This window comes from Myripristis murdjan, chromosome 13, assembly GCF_902150065.1.
Source record: "Myripristis murdjan chromosome 13, fMyrMur1.1, whole genome shotgun sequence".
In the NCBI taxonomy this organism is placed as follows: Eukaryota; Metazoa; Chordata; class Actinopteri; order Holocentriformes; family Holocentridae; genus Myripristis; species Myripristis murdjan.
Window position 1 is genome coordinate 15,625,066 of NC_043992.1, and position 22,021 is coordinate 15,647,086.

At 44.3% G+C, this 22,021-nt stretch overlaps 1 protein-coding gene across 3 annotated transcripts in view; it reads left to right on the forward strand.

Moving 5' to 3' along the window:
* The window catches only part of sik3 (SIK family kinase 3), a 47,121-nt gene extending 28,677 nt beyond the window's left edge, over window positions 1-18,444 (forward strand). For 2 of the 3 annotated variants that reach the window (XM_030066520.1, XM_030066522.1), the window contains exons 13-26: window positions 47-196; window positions 330-403; window positions 1,655-1,789; window positions 3,976-4,117; window positions 8,030-8,149; window positions 8,771-8,829; window positions 8,973-9,082; window positions 10,365-10,534; window positions 11,140-11,267; window positions 12,336-13,102; window positions 13,791-13,945; window positions 14,861-14,990; window positions 15,101-15,227; window positions 16,351-18,444. In XM_030066520.1, the coding sequence (XP_029922380.1) occupies window positions 47-196; window positions 330-403; window positions 1,655-1,789; window positions 3,976-4,117; window positions 8,030-8,149; window positions 8,771-8,829; window positions 8,973-9,082; window positions 10,365-10,534; window positions 11,140-11,267; window positions 12,336-13,102; window positions 13,791-13,945; window positions 14,861-14,990; window positions 15,101-15,222 (2,262 nt within the window). In that variant the 3' untranslated portion in view covers window positions 15,223-15,227; window positions 16,351-18,444. The remainder of the gene's footprint in view (window positions 1-46; window positions 197-329; window positions 404-1,654; window positions 1,790-3,975; window positions 4,118-8,029; window positions 8,150-8,770; window positions 8,830-8,972; window positions 9,083-10,364; window positions 10,535-11,139; window positions 11,268-12,335; window positions 13,103-13,790; window positions 13,946-14,860; window positions 14,991-15,100; window positions 15,228-16,350) is intronic. The other variant, XM_030066523.1, reaches the window with a different exon arrangement.
* Window positions 18,445-22,021: the final 3,577 nt, after the last annotated feature.

A 22,021-nucleotide genomic window follows, 5' to 3' on the forward strand; every position in this document is an offset into this window, starting at 1 on the left:
TGATCATCTTTTCCAATCTGATTTTCTGTCTCCACTTCTTCTACAGGAGCAGTCGTTGCTGCAGCCCCCAACTCTACAGCTGCTCAATGGCATGGGGCCACTGGGCCGGAGGGCCTCCGATGGCGGGGCCAACATCCAGCTCCACGCCCAACTCCTCAAGAGGCCCCGGGGGCCCTCACCACTTGTGGCCAGTCCGGTGAGTAAACCTTACCGTGGGGATATGGATGTCTGTCTGGGTCTGCTTTGTATTTGTATGCTCTCTAACGCTGTGAGCCCTGAGTGTGTTTATCACAGGTGTCTACTGTGTACTTACTCTCTTCCTCTCTCAGCACCCGATCCCTGCTGTAGCTCCGGTGGATGAGGAGGGTTCGGACGGAGAGCCAGACCAAGAGGCGGTCCAGAGGTAAACCACGGCGAGCGGGTTTTGGTGGTGGGGCGCACTGCAGAGGGGTGTTGTCTGAACTGAATACTTGGGGAGGCCCAGAGCCTGTGACAGCAGAGGCCAGTGAAGTTCAGGATGAAGGCTAAGGTGCAGTAAGGATTAGTTGTGAAAAGTAAGAATTTCAAGTTTCACTCTGTAGCATTCTATTATGTGCATGTTCACTGTGATTTTATATATTATTAAACATACTTTAACTCTAAACACAGATTATTCATTTGTATTTTGTGATTACATGCAGTCCCTATCGCTTGATGTGCCAAAAGTTTGCTCAGTGAGTGAAAAAGTCTGTTGAATATTGTTTATGGAAGACAAAAAAAAACAAAAAAACAGTAACATATCTAGAAGTGGCATGACATTGTTGCAGCAGATACTACTGTAACAATGGATTTTGGGTTAATAGGCATGTTAATGAAATATCTTGGTAACACCAAAAGACAAACTCTGAAATACGAGCAGTCACAGCACTGAAGTGGATGAGCTAGACGTCAATGGAGCTGAACGTCTGTAGGGAATAACAAGAGAATAGTTGGAGCCACGTTTAGACTGGCAGGTTAGCGTAGGGGGTTATGGTGCAGTCCTCAGAAGTCCAGGTTAGGGCTCCCCAAGTCATCCTGTCCACACAGCACCTCTAGTAGACTTCGCTGGTGTCCTGGGTTGCTGGGAGTGAGTGCCTTTAGGCTGCAGCTCTGCTTTTTGCCTCGGGAGGCGGCCACTCTTTCTGTGGTGCTCACCTTCTCTCTCCTCCTTTCTCCATTGCTCAACTGGCTTTCACACAGTTCCAGTCTGAAGCTCCCACCAAATCTAGCCCCCTACCTCTCCAACTCATTGACCAAGAGCTTCTATACCCCTCAGTTCAAACAGTGCCAAATTATCCTCCCCACTTTCTCTCTCTTTCTCACAGCTTTGCTAACTCTCAAGCTTGCAAAACAAATTATTAAAAAAAAGCAAAATAATTCCAATCCTCAAATTGGAAGCTGTGGGGTTGTGGGATATCCTTAAGCTATAACAGATTCATCTATGGTGTGATTTTTACTTCTTTATTTTTTCTGATTGGCTAAGATGATATGAATGATGACACCCATTGGCAGAGGTGGGAAGGGGCGGGCCTTTCCTGTTTCCCTCCATCTCCATTAGCCAATGAGGACAGAGAGCTGACCAGCGCTGCTTCCTGTCTCCCACCCCCACCCCTGCCCTCCCCTCCCTGCGGCCCAGGTACCTGGCGAACCGCTCCAAGCGGCACACGACGCACGCGCTCATGAGCACATCGCATGGCGAGCCCTCGGCAGAGTCACAGCGGCCCCAGGGCCCCCGCCAGAGGGGGGGCTGGGCCCCCGACACACACACCCGGTGAGGGGACACGCCCGCTCTGAGCTGTATACGCATGGACATGCACACACACACACACACACACACACACACACACACGTACAGAGGGGGCATAGCCAGTACAAGCTCAACGTTCTCTCTCTCAAACTAGCACAGGCATACACACACACACACAGAGCAGAACATTCACCCTTGGCTCCCACACCCTTAAAGAAATGACATATGGGGTTCTGTTTGCTAATAGAGGTGTTGGCAGGGTGGGGAGTGGAGGGGTGGCTCATGACAGAAAGATTACCCCATCACCGCTCATCCACATTTCAAAATAACTGTGTTCCCTCCCCACAAACCTGGAAAGAGAAGGTAATGTGACATCCCCCCCTAACATTTAGCAGGCTGTTACAGCCTGGGCAACGCCGTAATGCAAAAAAAAAAAAAAACCTCATGTATTTTGTTCTTCAAAATCGCAAATCACAGTTCTTCTGTCATTGTTTATGAGTGTGAGCATTAAGCTGCCACAGATGACTCACACTATAAGGCGTTGTCCATGCAATTACAGCCTTTGACCCTTGTGAGTACCTTCAGTCGCTAATGCAGGAAACATTTTGAGATTTTCTTTGCATTCTTCACTGTTAATCTCTGTGGTGAGATGCAGTGCTAGGCACAACTTCTTTTCAAGCTTTACATGTTGTAAATTAGTGGGTATCTCGGCCTGATGTTGGAGAAAACGTGTTTTGTGGAGTCACATTGGACATGTAAGGCTTTGTCACAGAAGGTATGGTAGTACATCAGCTCATCTTCCCATTTTGTGATAAAAGATTCAATATAGTTTTACCGCTGTTGAGTGTTTTTGTTCCCCACAATTGAAGATCCGGAAGGTACCCTGGATTTACCTCCGTCTTTCCATCACGTGTGATTTCTGAGCTTCTGGTGGCCTGTTTTGAAACTTGGAATGATGGATTTTGACACTAAGGTCCAGCATTTTGAATATAAACCTGACTGGTCCACCACAGCACCACCAGCAGGCCAAAAGGGCCCTAAACTTCATGCTCAATATCTTGGACACTGCTGGGTCAAATTTAATAGTCCTTTGTGGAATGATTCATTTTTACATTCATATCCAGTATCCACAAAATGAAACTGGATGGCTCACTACAGCGCCACCAGCAGGCTAACAGGTCTACAAGCAGCAATGTCTCAGGCCTAGACATTGCACATCGCACATTAAAAAAACAAACAAAAACAAAACAGTAACACTCAGAGTGACTTGCACGTTATTTGTGGGGGACAGCATGGTCAGTGCTGACTTGTAATTTTTGGTGATGCTTGGTAAGACTTAGTACTCTGTACTAACGTGTGCTAACTTTGCATCATCGCAAAAGGATTACCACAGAAACTCTGGTGTAATAAAAACGGTACAGAGGTAATCGTCAATCTCATTTTCTCACAATGGTAAGTTGAGAAAAGAGCTTATTTGTTTAAAAAAAAAAAAAAAAAGTCAAGAAAAAGTATTCCTCTGCCATTTCACATCAGAATTTGTCAGTGGTATTGCTGTTGTAGGATATATTAGAAGAACGTCCATTATCAAAGGTATGTATGCGTCTCAGCCTTAAACTGATGATCACTTGTAATATTCATGTTTTATTTTAAAAGAATTTGTCGTGTGGACTTCAGCTGTATTAGAACTTGTTGAAGAGAAATATCCAAGACAGTATTTCATGGATTTAAAGGTGATATGACACATGGATAGTCAATCTGCACCATGTACAAAATATTAGGACCACCTCTCTAACACTGACTTTGCCCAGTCCTGTTCTGAAAGCTTAGAATTCTCTTAACCCGTCTCTTCCCCTTCATCTACATCTTCCTTCATTACCACTGTGAATATATTGGGTGAAATCACTAAAGGATAGCTTTTACTTGGATTTACTTGGCACATCATTTTCATGGAAAGAGCAGGTAGTCCTAATATTTTACATACTCAGTGTATCACCTTTAGCCATTCATTCAATTCATTTGGGTGAAACTTGTGTGGGTGTGAAACGCTCATGCAAATGTCTTTCTGTCTCTCATCTGTGTCTGTATGACTGAACATGCGTGTCAATGTGTGTGCGCCCTCTGTCACTTTGTGTCTATGCATGTGTGAATGTGTGTGTGTGGATTTGTGTACACGCGTGTATGTATCCTCCCTGTGGTGACCCCCTCCTCAGATCTAGCTATAAGGACTGTAACACCCTTCACCTCCCCATGGAGCGCTTCTCACCTGTCAGACGATTCTCCGACGGTGCCACCACCATTCAAGCCTTCAAGGCCCATCTGGAGAACAGCAGCCTCATTAGGCAACTCAAGCAAGTATGTCACTTAAACTGATCTCTAATGAAATCTCAGAAAGCATTAAACAAACAGCCACTTAATTGCCAGGCAACACTCATTGACATTTGACCTTATTCACAGGGTGGCTATTTTGAAAGTCTGCGTAGAAGAGTATGAAGCCCAACTCTGTTCAGCTGTTTACTACAAAAAACATTAGGCAAACATTTATCATTTCTCAAATTCCTGACTGAAAACCGTTCAAGACAAAGTGGTGTAGGTTCACAGTTTTAATAAATTTGTCACGTTATCATTCACAACCAACATTGCTAGTTGATTTTGAAACCTGTTAGGTCCTCACATATGTGTCAAAGTCACACCAGGTTTACATACATGACAATCATCTGGGCGGAAGTGTCCAACATGGCCGCAGTGTGACAATCATAGTAACTGGTCAAAGTTGCAGACGAACAATGGATTGGTCATCTGGGTTGTCTGATATATACAATGTAGGAGTTGTCCAATATGCCTTTTTTGATGTCTTTGTTTTTTTCTGATCAGATTTTTTGCAATTCATGATGAGGGCAGACAATGCTTTTTTTCTCCCGTACGCCATAGCCCCACCTCCACCCCAGCCCCCCGAGCTTGACGGGCTGAATAGAAAGTTATGGTTAGAGGATGAAATTGAGTCCAGTGAGTGTAGCTTCCTCGTCTATGTCAGGAGGCTGAGTCACTCAGTGAGAGTGCCAAGTTGATCCCACAGGCTCTTTGACATCCTTCTCCCTCTTGACATTAGCGACAGTTGTCAGGTTGCCGAGTAACCGAGCTCTTTGTGTTAACCACTGTCACTGAGCTTTCAGCTTGTTCAGCTCCTTTACATTAACAAGCCTTATTAGGTGTCCAGGGATCACGTAGGTCACATACTGAGCCATCCCAAAGTCAGAAATGTAGGAAGTGTAGACAGTTGAAGCACAGATCAAAATAGACCGTCAGGTTTTAGCGTTTGTAGCTGTTGGAAATGGAATTGGTGGAGCGTAATTCCTGAAAGTGTAGATGTTCCATAATCACAGGAACTGGTCTGATCAGCAGGTTTCCCTTGACAGTTCCCGTTATCAGTTTTCCTGTGTTTGTGCAGATCAGAATGTTTGTGTGCACAGACATCATGCCTATGAAACAGAAGCGATCTGAAGTGTAGTGCCATGTAGCTACACAGAAGGAGATGCATCAAATACGATTAAACATGATGTAAACTTGTCACAGTGTACTGTCTTGGATGCATAAAAAAACAAAACAAAACAAAACAAAACAAAACAAAAAAAAAAACTGGTTTAGCTCCACCATATGCTTATTTGGAAAGAAAACGAAAGCCCAAAATCAAAATCATCTTTTTGTCTGGCCACTTCAGTGAATGGAAAAATAAAGTTTTAAAAAAGAATGTTAATACAGGTTATTTTCCCTCTCGTTCAAAGATGGGACTTATAGCAGAATTTCATTTAATTCAGTAACAGATTAGTTTTTATTTTGGATGTAATGTCAGCATTGCAGCAGTTCCCTACCCTAGTCAAGTTAGAGTAGAAGAAGTTACTTGTGTTTATCCTGTTGATGTACTGTAACTTGGAAAATATGAGGATGGGAACAATAGAAGGATGTTTGACATTGAAAGGAGGCAGGGATTTGTCTAGTCTAATTAAAAAAAAAAAAATGCATTATGTAAGATATTTTACTGTTCCATAGCATAAAATAACCATAACCTCCAGTATCTGCGGGGGTTTGATAGGGTTGCTGATCAATACCAATGACTCAACGATTACTTCATCAGTCACTGAGATTTCTGGCTTTCACAAACTCGCTTTCTGGCCTGTACTCTCTGTTTTGGAACAACCCCCCCTGCCCCTTTGCTCACATGGAAGCTGATGCTATGGGTGAGCAACCGATGCTGCAGCACATTCTGTTCTCTAGCCAGAAACCCAAATGACAAAGCACCACAACTTTGCAGCGGAGCTGAAGGTAGTGTTGTTGTTTTCCAACTATAGTCCCCGTTTACCAGTCGTCTCTGGTGGGGAAATGATGCATAAATAAATCTAAATTGTTCTGAGAAAGCTGTGAGCCATGAGTCAGTCCCTGGTGAACTACATTTGGCCCCGTAGTTGAAACCAGGCTGTCGAGAGCATCTGTGGTCCTGGCCACAAAGATAAAGTAATTTCCAGTGATCAGCATGGTGATGGCACGCTCAGGTCATAGCAGGGCATAAAGATGTGAGAGTGGCCCACAGAGGGTTACAACACCATAAGGGAGAAGCTTACACCCTGTAAGCCGTGATGCTGAGAGAGACAGCCTGAGGTAAAAGTACAGGGATGGAGACTAGATTTGAAGCAGGTGAATTACAAAGGTTTGGAGTTTGCCAGATGATGTCAGGGGTAAGTTGATCAGAGGACAGTGGGGTGAAGATATGTGTGAATGTCCTACCCTAATCTCAAATCATGTGTTGCTCCTGAAAATAGTAAGCTCAGATAAATCTTAAGCAGTGAACAGCAATAATGGAAAATAGGATTTTATATAGGAATAAAGCCATCACTTCTCATGCTGTATGCACTGTGGTGTAAATGTATATCTTTCTGCTTATGGAGCCTTGTCTCAGTGCCTGGAGCTGATGATGCTCTTAGCGTAATCAGGTGGTGAGGCAGATATAAGCCGGGCGCACCAGCGAGACAGCATGACAGAGGCACAGATGGCATGCTAGCATCACGGGTGTGCAAGGGTGTTATTAGACACTGACACAGTCTAGAGTTACTGTGAGCTTGACGCACAGAGCGTGTTACCTCAGGCGAGTGTAAACGGAGCTCTTCACCTGAGAAAGCCCCAGGCAGCATCTTGAGGTGCCGGGACAAACCACTGTCGAGTTCGGAGTCCACAGTGACAATGAAATTACCCGGCACAGCAGGAGGCGGAGATGTGGACCAAGTTAATGATCGAGTTAGCAGCTCAGTGTTTTAACTTCTACATCCAATGACGTTCTGGGGTTGGCTTAAAGTGTTAAGAGGGTCAGTGGGATTAGAGGAAAGGTTAACGTGCCTGTCACCTGACCTTTCACCCAGGAAGCTGTTGGAAATATCAGAAGTCTAATGTCAAGAGTTTTCACTTATAGATTTTATAGATGTTACAACTGGGAAGATGTTGTGATCAGTCAGGTGCATTAACAGCAATGTGACCTGGGAGGTAGTCATAGATGTACCCATTCATGCACACTGGCATGCTTGTTTTCTTGATTTTGCTGTTTGGGCTTTACAAAGTGAGCAGGGGCGCTAATCTCACCTGGAAATCGGCTCAGTCCTGTCCTCTGTAAAAAGAGACACCGCTGAACCATTAGTTTTATTAACTAAATGTGATTAGGATTGTCAACAAAAACATTAGTTTGATTATATAAATGTTCATGTTGTGTTAATGCCATTTGACTAGCTTTCGGCTAGCAGTCAGCCAGATGGGGAAACATTGCGCTAGCTGCGTAAGGTACATAAAAGGTACATAAAAACACAGCCTCTGAGCCTTAAACATACATCATATTTGTTTGTTCCATTATCAGGAATGAGAGGTATTTTATTGCACAGTTGCTACTAGATTTTAACTTCAGTTTTGTCTCAGGTGATTAATTGTGCAGCCATATATACATAAACTATAGTAACCCTTAGTTGAATGCTCTTTTTGTCTTGATGTGTCGCCCAGGACTATTACCTACATGAAATAAAACGAGTGCACTCCCATCCAAAATGTCTGTTGTGACATGTTTTGCCCAAAGGATTTTTTTGGAGGGAAAAAGGCTTTAACCATATGTATTTTCAAAATATGAAGACCCTGCAAAACCCCTTATGTGGACTTTGTTTTTTTAGTTGCTCCCCTTGATGGTTTAATGTGTGCATTTTGTGTGTGTGTCTGTGTGTGGTTGCTCACTTCCAACAGGAGTGCGAGCAGCTCCAGAAAATGTACGCTACGCCACAGGATGAGCGACTCCTGGAGCATACCCAGCAACAGCACGTCCTGTACCAGCAAGAGCAACAAATCCTCCACCAGCAAATCCAGGTACACACACACATAATATTGAGACACACAGTATTGAGACACCTAACTCTAAAACTGGGCTTCAATTGAACCATACAGGGAAGTTATGCCACCCATGAACTAGCACTGAAAAAATAAATATCCTTTTTGTCTTTTTTGAGTTTAAAACATTCAGTCTTTAGTTCTTAACCCTGCTGCTACAGGTTGTTTCCCTGCTTTTCTCTCTTTGCAGTTCCAAAATCTGGAAATGTGCAGGTGTCCATTGTCAGTATTGTCAAGTCAGAAAAAAATATCTACAAAAGCCAGGAGTTTATCAAAGCGAGTAATGGACAAAAGTCTGAGCATTTTAAATTCAAAAAGGAACAGCAGTTTTGTTCCATGCTGGCTGCTGTCTTAGTTCAATGTATACTCATCATCTTTAACATTTCCTGAATAATTGTTTTCCATAAAGCTTGGAGCTACTCAGCTTGGTTCATTTCTCTCTCTGGGGCACGTTCTTAAAATGTTCGCTCTCTTTGCATCTCCTGTAGTCACTTCCACAGTCATATATGTACCCATGGCAGTCATGCGATTTAAAAAAAAAAAAAAAAAAAAAAAAAAAAGGCACTGATGAGGCTGAGTGAGGTTCTCTTTCCTGTGCAGGCCCTGTCTTTAGGTCATGGAGAGAGCCAGCCCAGTCACATAACCCACCAGCTCCAGAGGTGAGCGCACACACACACACACACACACACAATACTCACACAGTCATTAAGCATATCCATGTGAGCTTGATTGTGTAGTGCACTGCTGTTCACTGAAGTGTTACATCATTGTCATCTCTCGCTCTTTTCCTCTCCTCCGTCAGGTTGCGTATCCAACCCTCCAGCCCTCCGCCAACACATCCCAGCAACCACCTCTTCAGACAGCCCAATCAGAGCCCTCCGCCTGGCTCTGCAGGCATGATGCAGGGGCACGGTTAGTAATGCTGTTCCTACAGTGCTCTGCTGCTTCATACTGTACAGCTGGTGAGGGTGCGGTGGCACTTTGTTTTTGGGAATGTAGGTAGGAATGTATCAGTCAATAGGCCAGTGATAATTACTGGCTGATAGATGTTTTAAATATGCCAACAATGATTCAGTGAGCATTATTTGGCTTGCCCAATGACATTATAGGCATTCATTTGATATTTATGCTCATACGCAATTTGAAGAAAATCTTTGGTACCTTGAATATTGGCATTTTACTTTGTTTTAATAGATAATTAGCCTACCTGTTTTTAAAGCAGCCTTGCTGTTTGCAGAATTACATGGGGCGCAATGCACAGTGAAACCTTCTCTTTCTGAATGAAGCAATTTATTTATTGTTTTTATTACAGTGCTGATTTCAACTGTTTATATGAGCACTGACAGCTCACATATTTTTTTTTTTTTTTTTTTTTTTTTTTACATTTTATTACATCTTTCATAGCCTGTATAATTAAGCGCTTGAGTGTGTTTAGACAGTAGGCATAGCCTATGCTGCCTCAATAAAAACTCAGTCATGAGCTGCCAGCATCAACAGGAGAGTAAACACCTCGGTTGTCAATCTTGTGATAACATGTAATAACTCTGGGGCGCCCGGTAGCGCACCTTAGCGAGCATACCACTTATCAAGGCTTAGTCCTTTCCACAGTGGCCTGGGTTCACATCCAAGCCCAGGGCATTTGCTGCATGTCACCTACTCTCTCTCCTCTGCTTTTCCTCTCTCTCTTTATTGTCACTATCAAATGAAGCAATAATGCCAAAAAATAATCCTTTAAAAAAAGCAACATGTAATAACTATGTTTGGATAAAAACTGATTAATTACTTATGATTGGGCCAGAAATGTCATTTAGCCATGAGAGCAGTCTGTTAAACAAAGTGCTATATTGAAATTTTACTGTTTACACTCACTATGCGCTTTATGGTGTAGTATTGAGGCATCATTTCAGTCGTAATCAGATTAGTGATTGATTGTTCCTACTCTTATAAAATTAGTTACAACTGACCCCAAGAAAACTGATCAGTGCATCCTGAAGTATCGTGAGCATCCTGAGTCAATGCATCTGAGTACTTCAACCAGTTTGTATCTTTATTCAGAAACTAAGGCACCAATCAAGTGAAGATTTCTGTAGAGCTATAGTCAGTCATAGAAAGTCAGTATTTGATAAAATGTCATAATCACTGTTGGTTGGTTGTGTAATCTGATATCTACTTCTCCTCTCCTCTTTTCTGCTAGGAGGTCCATCATCAGTGCAGTACCAGCACGGTGCTCCCTCGCTCTACCAGGGCCAGAGCAGCAGCCCGCCCCCCACAGGCCTCCCTCGAGTCTCCATACCAACCAATCAGCCGGCGTCATCTGCCCGTGCCAACGTCCCTTTGGCCCAAGGTGTACCTCAGCAACAGCAGGTGACCGCAGAAATGCAATGAAAACCTTTTTGTTGCTGTTGTCAGTGTCACCGCTGACAGTCACACACAGATTGTTTATCACTTTGAGTGAGTTCCCCAGCTTCTGACTGACGATGAATTCCTTCCACATGAGCTGTTGAGAGGAACATCTAATAAAGTGTGTGATATGTGTGTAAAGCGGGACAAGGTGTGTGCTTACCCGCTCCAGAGCATGCAATCAATTGGAAACTCATTGACATCACTTACTGGGTGAACTTGTGCAGAAATATGTTCTGCACATTCTAACCATCATAGTCTGGTATTTATATAGCTAGCTGGTAATATGACTGAACAATATGATCAGTGATAATTGCGCATTGTTATTTTCGATTTTACTGAAAAACTTTGCCATATTGTGATTGCGGTAATGTATTGATTGTTGATTGTTTAGCCCTAATGGATAATGTTCAAAACATTTGCTCAGTGTAAACCCAGCTGCTGTTAACTTCTAAGGCAGTCTACTCAGAAGTATTCTCACTTAATTGGGTGCACGTACAAGTAGTCAAGAATTAAATTGAATTAAATTGTCTGACTTATTTTTTTGACTGTTTGCTCTCTCTGTCCAGGTGACCATCCAGGTGCAGGAAGTGGAGCTGGGAGGCGGGGCACAGCGGCAGGGCAGCTTCCTGTCCACGCCATGCGGACACAGAGTCCTCGGCAAGCAGCTTAGCGCAGACAACGCCGAGACGCACAGGTGACCCCGCCCACCGCGCCACCGCATCCTCTGACGGCTGCCAAATGCACCCTACAATACCAGTGAACAGTGTCACCTTTGTCTTGTAGTTTTTTTTGTTGTTTTGTTACTTTACCCTGAGTTCACCACCCATTTTCACAGATGCCTCCAAGATTTTTGTCTTGATGGTTTTTTTTTTTTTTTTTTTATCATTTCACTTTTTTAACCTTTCCATCTTCCTTCATTCATATTAAAATTGTAAAACCCCAGACCGTAACGTCGTCATTTAGGCCAAATATTTTATGTATAATTGAGGTCAGACTAAGAGGAAATTACCAACATTGACACCAATATGTACGTATAACCTCAAACCAACTATGCAGAGATGACATCATCAGCGAATCCTTCACCCCTATCTGGCCGGGTGAGTGGTTGGATGTAAGTGGTTGGGATGTAGAGATAGAGGTCCCAAAAGTTGAAGTAGTAGATCCATCTCCCTGTCACTGTATGATGGATATTAGCACACCCAGTCTGACGGTCCCCGTGTGCCCAAGAATGAATTCACTGAGAGGGGGGAGTAATAGTTACTAAAATCAAGTAAAAGTTATGAAAAATGCTCTCACTCCTCTTAGTGAATACCAGTCTTGAAGTAGACTCTGTGGTGACTTAGTAAAGGCCTGCTATAGATGGTTGAAAGCCCATAGCTAGGCGATGTATTTGCACTGTAGTATTTGCAATGTATTTGCAATTAGAAAATGTTTTTCCGGGTTCCCACTACTCATGAAATTTTTGTAAAGTCATGGAAATTGGAAAAGTATATTCCAGACAAGGAAATTGGCATGAAGTAATGAAGATTGTTCATCGAATGCAGTATTTATGTTAAATCTTTGAATCTAAATTGTGTAAAATTTAGGTCAAGAGAAAAAAAAAGTGCATGATACATTTACACTGGTCATGGATACTAAACACTTTAGTCATGGAAAATCATGGAAAAGTCAGGGAATTTTACATCTGACATAGAATGGGAACCCTTGTTGATATTGGCGAATATTTAGCTGATTATTCTCTCTGCTTCATCTTTGTATCCAGTCGCAGCCTCGGCCGCTTCTCCTCAGGCTATGACCAGGCCCAGTTCAACCCTCACCTCTTCTCTGGCGATGGTGCCTCGCGGGGCGCCTCTGGAGTGGTGGGGTCCTACAGCCCCTACCTGCAGGGAGCCTCCCTCAAAGTGCCCGGTCTGGAGGGCTACCAGAGCGGGGCGGTGGGCACGAGTGGCTATGGCAGCCCCTCGACGCTACAGCAGGCCCTGCTCTCCCCTACTCCGCTGGAGTACCGCCCCCCGCAGCAGCACGTCACACCCACCCTGCAGGGCCTCCTGTCCCCCCGCCACTCTCTCACAGGCCATGCAGACCCCCGGTTGCCGCCCCAAGACCTAGCCGCCCTGCTGAAGCGGCAGAGCCCCCGACCGGGCCCCGCACCCCCTACCCCGCCCAGCGCTACGCCCCAGGAGTATGGAGAGATGCTGCTTCTCCGTCAGCTGAGCCAGGGCGAAAGCCTGGAGCCGCCCGCCCCGCAGGGTGCCTCAGGAGCCCAACACTACCATCACCTCCTCCAGATCCGACCCCCGGAGGCCCCGCCCCAGCAGCACCAGGCCCAAGCTCCCTGTCCTAGTCTGCCGCACACAGAGAGCATGGAGGAGGATGAGGTGCCGGCCGGGTACCACCACACACACGAGGGGCTGCTTGCCAAAGCAGGGGAGGGGCATGAGCTGCTCGGGCCTCCCCGAGGAGGCACCCCGCCCTACAGCTCCCCCACACATAGGCACGGCTACATAAGGAACACTTCAGCAACCAGAGGTAAGAACTGTGAACAAAAAGGAATCAAACGGCAAGATGGGTACAACTGTGGGTGTGACCTGAAAGAAAGAGGCATTTGCTTGAATTGATATTTTTCAACTTGAGCAAAACATCTGTGTGATGCAGTAAAATGAAAGCCAGTCAGTAACAAACAGGACTCTGTTCACACACATGTAAATGTGCTAATGTGATGCCAGGCTTGTTGCAAATGGATTCAAAAGCATCATGACATGAAGTGTCAAGCAAAATTTCAAGTAGTCTACACTCATTGTCTCCCCATTCCTCGCCTTTAGAAGAAGTCAATATTGCTGACAACTACTAATCATAGCATTTGTCGCTACCATCTTGCTGCTTTCTGTTTTATCAGCTGGTGTCATATTCTTGCATGTCGTCACACCAGTTTCACTGCTCATTTTTCAGGCCAAGTGGTCAAACTTGTGTATAAAGCAAGATAAAATTTCACCTTGTAGCCTGTAGGCTTGAAGTCCAGTGTCTGCCCTTCCATCACTGATTTTGCTATATATTTTTAGTCTTGCTGGCTCACATTTAAAGAACTCAGTCATCACATTTTGTGTATTTTAGTTAACCTCAGTTTGGTATTTGGGATGTCCTCTCTTCCATTCTGTATTTATTTGAGCTCTTTCTCTAGAGAAATGAACACATCCCCCATCATTTTCTCTCCTGTCAGACTCTGAGCATGTGGAGTGCAGGCCCCCGGGGCAGGCTATGGAGGTGCCTGACCATAATGGTGGCGGCTACTCGCGAGGAGCCCAGGGTGACACCTATAGGTCCCGTGGACAGCTACAGCGCCACCACACCATCCAGACCTGTGACGATGCCTATGTGAGTGAAACTCCATCACTACTTTACACTACTGCTGACACGACTGACAAACTTGGTGATGTAAGTGTGGTGAATCAAGCACCTTTCACTCTGTTTTAAATCCAAGTGCACAAGTCCAACACCAAAACTTGTTCTTTCAATGTAAAAGTGAATGCTAGTATCAGGTACTGAATTCACCTATTATTATTATTATTATTATTATTGTCATTATCATCATTATTATTATTATTGTTGTCGTTATTATTACTATTATTATTATTATTGTTCGTTAAATCTACTCAATTCTTTAATTATTTATTTAGCTAAAGATTAAAGAAACGTTAAAAAAAAAAAAGATTTTCCTTGACCCAGAATCCATTTAGCATGATTAATAAACAAAATGTTTTTATAACTGAATGACCTTACAAACACCATTCATGTATGTTTTCTTTGACATCCGCATACAAGCATACCCAGAGCCATTAAAACTAAGTTTTCAGTCATCACTGATGCCAGAGCGGGGTTCCCACGCATCCTTGAAAATATGGAAAGCGTATAGACCAGTTTTCCGGTCATAAAAAACAATTTGAAAAGTGATCAAATGTCTTGGAAATCTCAGTGAAATTCTGGAAAATTAGCATGTTCAGTCGATATTACGTGTTTCGCTTAAACACATTTGTGCATTGTAATCATGTTGTTAACTTGGTAACTATACTACATGTAAATGTAGTAAATGTTAACAATATATCATTTTGAGAATTTGGCCAGTTTGTCCGTGTTGAATCATTCAAAGATTCAGCAACAGCGAACATGGGCATAAGTCAGTGAATATGTCCTTATGACAAATCCTGGAAAATGGTTTTCTCTGCAGTGGCTGCTCAGTGAGGATCACTACACTTTGTTTGTGCTCATGAGTTTTGTTCATTTCCTGTCCAGGACCAGGCGGAGCCCATGTCGGGGATGAGCCTGTTGGCCGGCAAAGCGCTGAGCTCCGCCCGCATGTCGGACATCCTCAGCCAGACCTCGCTGACAGGAAGCCAGCAGCTGCACCAGCGGGAAGAGTCGGGTCCGTAGCAGATGCATCTTTACCCACCTCATACATGTGAAAAAGAACTCATGGTTCAAGAATTCATATGGATTTGCGTTCCATCAGTAAAATGTGTGTTTGTTATGCAGCGTGTGATGTAGAGGGAGAACTCCATGCGCCGGCCTGCTACCCCTCCTCTTGCACCAGTGACATGCTCCTCAGCTACAAGCCTCCTGACCTGCAGTACAGCATGGAGCAGGCCGGGGTCTAGCACAGGTACACACGCACACACACACACACACACACACAGACACACACACACACACACACACACACACATGCACACACACACACAGCAACATTGGTAAAACAAAGGTTACCTGTTAGTTTCAGACATAATTAACAATAAAGATTTTACTGATCACTGTAAGACACAGATAGTTCTGCCAGCAAGCTACATTATGTATGGTTAATCCTGTTATAAGCTGTTATAAAGCCATTGCAATCCATACACAAGACAAGCTCACCATTTAACCTCATGAGAAAAGTTTTATGAGGTAAAATGGTCAGAAGAATAAAAGTAGAATTATTTGAGAATGAAATTGTTCAGTAACTATTCATCTGGTAATTTATTTTTTCTTCATGATTGATTTAATATCTGAGAGTGGTATAGACTGCCAACTAACTTAATATCCATTTAATTTTGTACACCGTCAACCGTGATGTATGTGTACATACTGTGTGTGTGTGTGTGTATACAGAGGATATACAATGTGTTTTTATTCGATTTATGTTTGATAGTTGAGTATAGTGTCTTCTAAGCCCATAATGGTAGGTCACGGAAAAAAACATTTAAATGACATTTAAAAGTAATCCATCATATAAGCTTGTTCACAGCATTCAGTCCTAAAGCAGGTTCTATTTTGGCTCTTTGGCTGTTCAAAGGTCTAGATGAAAAATAAGTTTGGTATTGGCTTCTACAGTTCTTGATTAAAAACAAGAAGCAATACCACTTTTGCCGTTGCAGCTCCTAGACTTTGGAACCACCAGACTGAGGAGCTTGTTCTGGCTAAATACACATCATGTTTTCAGTTTCTTAGTAAACTTAACGGTAGTTTTATGATCCTGTAGCGATTGCTTTTGACCTCTTATATGGTTCACGGGTTTAATTTGACTTGCTTTGCTGTTAGATGCCTTACCTTGCTTTTGTAATGATTTTTTTTTTCTATTTTATACTTTTGCTCTCTTTTACTCCTTTGCAAAGTGTTTTCTAACTTTGGAAAAGTGCTGTGTAATAAGGTTTATCATAATTATTGTAAAGGAGAGCTGGTAAAGCCCCCAGCTTGACTCCTTGTCTTTTCTCCCCACTCCCCCCTCTCTCTGTCCCTCTCTCTGCCAGGAGGGGGTCATCCTGTGTATAGAGGTCCATATCAGCCACCTAGAGTTGTGTTGACTTGAGTTGAGCAGCATCACGCCAAACCGCCATCGTCTGCCCAAGAGGGGGCGCTCTACGTCCGTCTGTCTGTCTCCATCTGTCCCCTGGAGGCCGCTCTGCTCGGGGAGGGAGGGGTGGGGGTGGGTGTTGGGGGGGGTGGGGTCACAGGTGTGGACTTTGGGGTTCAGAGGTCGAAGTGCCAGCGTTAACCTGCACAACCATCCAGCATCCATCGCCGTGGGGTCTTCTCCTCATTTCACACCTGGCCAGGGCAGACTATGGTTCCACTCTTCCCTCTCTCTCTCTCTCTCCCTCTCTCTCTCTATCGTCCCCTCACGCTGCAGACCCCACCCCCTCAGCTACCGACCTGCTGCCCCGACGTAAACTTCCCCCTCCTCCACCTCAAAGTCCTCTCTTACCTGTCGACATCGCCGTGCGTCTGATTGGCCCAGGTGTCCTCACAGTCCAACTCGCAGGAACACGGAAACCAACAAACACAGAGAGAAAAAAAAACGCACACACACCTCTCGCCACAAAAAAAAAAAAAAAAAAAAAAAACCCAAAGTATTCACATGAAGTCTGCGCTTGAGTGTGAGAGGAGGCGGCGAGCGGGGCAGGGAGGGGAGGGGTGTTTTTAATTAGTCTGCTCCTCCCCTCTCTCCTCCCCCCTCAGCTGTCCTGCAGCAGACCATTCCAGTGCGGGCTGTGATGTCAGAGCCAACGAGGGCGCTCTCTCTGAGCCGAGCGGCCCATCCTGCCAGGCTGGGTCAGGGGCGTTTTGGGTCGGGCTCCCGAGGGGGGCAACAAAACTACGCCCCTCCCTCCCCCCACCCTTCAAAAACGGAGCTCAGTGACATCGCACAGGACAAACCAGCTCTCTCATTGTTTCTTTTTTTTTGTTTGTTTGTTTGTTTTTGTTTCTTTTCTTTTGTTTGTTTGTTTGTTTTTTCTCCCGTTCTGGCATTCATTTTTCTTAAATTTCTTTATTTTTTATTTTAAGATTCATTTTTACGGCTAATGTCCATTTAGAAAATATGGTCATTATTGTTACTCTTATTGTTATTACTGTTTTCTGTAAAAGAAGTTTTATTGTTATTAAAATAAATATTATTATTATTATCATTATTATTATTATTATTGTTAAAGGAAAAACAGTTCTGTGTTGCAAGGAAGACAAAATTGTTTTTTTTGTTTTTTTTTTTGATTACTTAAGTAATTCTGCACTTTTGGTTCAAGCGATCCTCTATCTGTCCTTTTTCACCCCTCCTCCTTTATTTTATTTGTCTCTTGTCTCTTTTCCTTTCTCATGTTATAACCCTGTTTTCCATTCCACCCCCTCCATCCCCTCCCACTCCCCTTTTTGTTTTACTCCTCCCTCCATCCTTCTCACCCCCCTCTCATGTCAGTGACAGTGTATTGCATTGTGGGTAGTTTTACCAGACATTTGCTCCTTTCCTTGTACAGTGCCATGTATAGAATGCTATTGCAATTTCTCAATTTCTCTATCAAATCTTTACTTTATCGTTACTTGTTTTGTTTTGTTTTGTTTTGTTTTTGTTTTTTTTTTAAGATGTTGTTTGGGAGGCTTTTTATATTGGTATTGTTTATCATTTGTATTTTGGATGTCTTCAAAAGGTTTTTTTTTTGTTTGTTTGTTTTATTTTGTTTTGTTTTGTTTTCTCTGAATATTGAGATTGTTCGCCAAAAGAGGACAGAGAGATGAGAGACAGTGCTCTTTCCTTGTCGTAAAAAGATTGTTTTTATTTGTTTTAATATTATTATATTGAGACACTTGAATAAGAGGAGAGTAATTATTTTGTGTTGCTTTTTAAAGTATCATTTCAGTCATTGATGTTGTTGTGACTGTTGTCATTCTTGTTGATGTTGGGCCTGTTTTCTGTTGATGGGGTAGTTGTGGCAGGCTGTATCGGGTCAGGCTTTGGGCTTCGTCGTCCGGGGTTGGTTCGGGTGCTACAGAGACTTTGACATTCTAAAAAAAAAAAAAAACAAGAAAGAAAAAAAAAAAACAACAAAAAAATGAGGGAATAACTTGTAAAATAGCTGACATATCATCCTAAACATCACAAGTGTGGAGATGGACAAACTCCCCCGCCCTCCTCCCCTTCTCTCTCTCTCTCTCCCCTTCTCTCTCTTACTTTCTCTCTTGCTCGTTCCCCTACTTATCTGCTGTGATCCTCCCTCCATCTTTGACTCTGTTGGCTTCTGATTGGATGACGCCTTATGGACATGGCCCCTCCTTCCACGCTAGCCTTGTTACTATGGCATCCAAGGAGGAAACTACTACTACTCAACCCCTCTCTCCTCCGTTTTCTTTATCTCCCTGTATCTCGTTTTCCGCTTTTCTTTTTCTTTTTCCGCCCCGTGATCCTGGAAGGGAAGGGAAAGATGGCGAGGAGGCGGCGGCTGCGCCACACGATCAGTGAACAGGACTTTGGATACTGGACACGCCTCCGCACCATGTAAAGGGAGGGATTCCACTCGTATGAATTGTTTGAACTGCCGCAGCAGAGGAACACGAGGCTGTGATTAGGGTGAGATGCGCTCACCCTGATAACCTGTCCCGGGGGGGGGGGGGGGGGGGGGGAGTCCTGTCCTAAGTGTCCCAAGTTGTGTCAGGCTATAAAACGCAGCCAGGCAGAGGCGGTGGGACACTGGGAACCACAGGAGGGGATTGAAAAGACGCAGGAGCTGTTAAAACCCAGCCAGAGACTGTGGTGCAAACTAGTTGCAGGTCAGCACCTCCCAACTTTTGTTGTACGTCAATCTGACAGCCGTCGACGGCGGGACGCAGCACACGTGCTTTCCATTTGCATCAAGCACACAGGAGTGGAATGGACTCGTGAAATTAACTTGATCTTATTTGCATTTGCAAAGATCAGCTTCTCCATGAGATGTCTGTCTCCTCGGGCTAAAAGGAGCGTGCCTTTCCATTCCATCCAGTTACTCCCTGCAGCTCTCATTCATTCAGATCAGAGGCCCGTCCTCTCTCGTTTACACCAAGCCAAAATTTGAGATCTTTGACAGCGTGGAGTGCTCGAGGGCTGCCGAGAGGAAACAGCTGGATTGAATGGAAGAGCATCGCATGTCTCTTCTCCTAGACACGAAGACTGGAGGCTGCTCTTGCGCTCGGCTTAATACCGAGATAAGCGCAAGAGACGCATTCAAGTCCCCGTTGAAGCTCCCTTATTTCCCTTTGTGCCCTTGCTCCGATCATTTCACAGCTCGTTCGCCGAAGCGAGAGCCGTGTGCTGTCATTTCAGATTGGTGAAGGGAAAAAAGAGCAAAGGCGTACGAAAAGGGACGGCTTGAGCGAATGGAAAGCACTCCAGATGATTCAGAGGACATGGGGAGGAGAGAGCTGCTTCAGATGCACACACACACACACACACACACACACACTCACACATACATGCACGCACACATACAGACTGCCTGATCAGACTGACCTCTCTCCCCATTTTTTCTCTGTCTGAACTCTTCCATCCCTCCCTCCTGTCTTTTCTCTCCATCCCTTTGTCCCTGCTCCTCTGTAAGCCGGCTCTCTGCTCCGCTCCTGTAACTTAGGTTCTCTTTTGTTTCGTTTTTTCTTCTATTGGTTCATTTTTGTCTTTATTTTTGTTTGTTTTGTTTTATGTTCATTTTTGTTTTGAGTACAAAAATACTAAAGTGCAACAACAATGATTAAAAAGAATACCAACCAAACTGAGATGAATAAATAAATATATATAAATAAAGAAATAATTTAAAGAGGTCTTGATGTGTGTATTTGTTCTGCACAGCAGTAATTACTGTCTATGGCAAATGTTTATTGTCATATCTCTGGAGCCCCAGGAGGGGTTTGATTTGCTTATTTACAACAAACCAGTGTAGTATCACATTTGTTCTGCAGAGTAAATAGGGGTGCAACTAACAATTATTTATATTGTAATAATTTTTCGATCAACCACGTCATCCATGAAATCTCAAAAATACTCAGAAATACAATCGCTAAACTTTCTGTTGATCGACTAAACTACTTTTCTCAGCTTTGGTCGTAAGGATTTAGGATGTTCTTGGGTGTGGACACATTCCTCACAGAAAATGTCTGGTATTTGTGTTGTCTGCCTGAAAGGTGAAGCGTTGCATTGATTAATGTGAACAGTGCTGGAAGACAGGACTCTTTTCTGGCATCAACCGGTCCAGTCAGCAGGATGGGTGAAGAGACGGATATCTGTTTACACACTATGATGCAGCGCTCGGTTTAGAGTCTCCAAACGTGCTGCTCTTGTCATCCCCCTGCGAAGCCGAGAAGTTTCTTTTTTTTCCACCTTGCACTGACCTTGCTCATTAGATGTGTGAAGTTGCGAGGAAAAGAATATACTTGCTAGAAACAGCCTCGGCTTACCATCAAAACTTAATAAGGCCGTGTGTGTCCTCGTGGGAACAGCAGACCTCTTCTAAAACTAGACAAAACCACTTTATTCCTTACAGTTTGGCACTTCAGTGAGAGAAAATGTGCAGAAACACAAGAGACCCCTGGAGTAGTGATGACAGAAACTGCTATTTAAAAAAAAGAAAGAAAAAAATTGTCTTTGAGTGCAAATTTTGTTTTAACTTGAATTTGGTTATATGGGCACAGAGGCTGTCCCCTCGTGTGTGCATGCATCTTTTGTCTTGGTGCCTCTGGGCTGCAGTGTTCTGCATTCCACTGGCCTGGTCTGCCTGCACAGCTGCACTGCAGAGGCTTTTCAGTCCAGAGCAATTGAGCTCAGACAACGTGAGCCCTGAGTGCGCTGTGGGTAGATGGGATGAGGGGGCGGCCTGGGAGGAGGAGAAGGAGGAGGAGGGGAGGTGATGGAGAAGAGAGAGAGCACAGTATGAGTGGAAGATGTGAAAATCATGAGGTTTGCAATGTGCGTTGTCCTTCAGTGCACGCAGCTGAAAAAAAAAAAAAAAAAAAGACCTGAGCACGTGTGTGTGGTTGATGGACAGGAACACCGGATGGCTGAACAAGATCTCACCCTCTTCATCTGTCTCAAGTGACAGTTCAGCCCCTCGTCTGATTCTCTCTCTGCCATGATTGCACGTCCAGCCCCCAAACTGGCAGTAGATTGTTAATGATTGATGCATTGCGCAGATCTCCTTGTCCCTCCCTCTCTCTCCCCTTTAACATGTTCCCGTGTGCCCTCTCTACCAGCTCTCCCACATTCTTTCCTTCTTGTCCTCCCTCACACCTCCTGCCCACTCTTCCTCGCATCACTCTCGCATCTTCCTCCTTCTCTTCCTCTCTCTCTACATCCTGTCCTCCTCTGTATCTCTCTCTTTATCTTCACCGCCTCTCATTTTCCTCCTTCCTTCTCTTCCCTCCCTCCTCTCTCTCTCTCTCTCTCTCTCCTCTGAGTGGCGACAGCGTGACTGCCTGCGTCAGCCAGCCTGCCAGCCTTGTGAACACTGCTGCTGGAGCTGCTGCCGTAGCCTGCAGAGAGACCTGTGTGTGTGTGTGTGCAAGAATGTGTGCACACAGAAGGGAAAGCAACTGAGTTGGAGGGGAGGGGGAAGCTGGTGCCTCCTCTTTTCTCTCTCTCCCTCTCTCTCTCTCTCGCTCCTCTCCTCTCTCCTTCTCTCTGCTGTCATG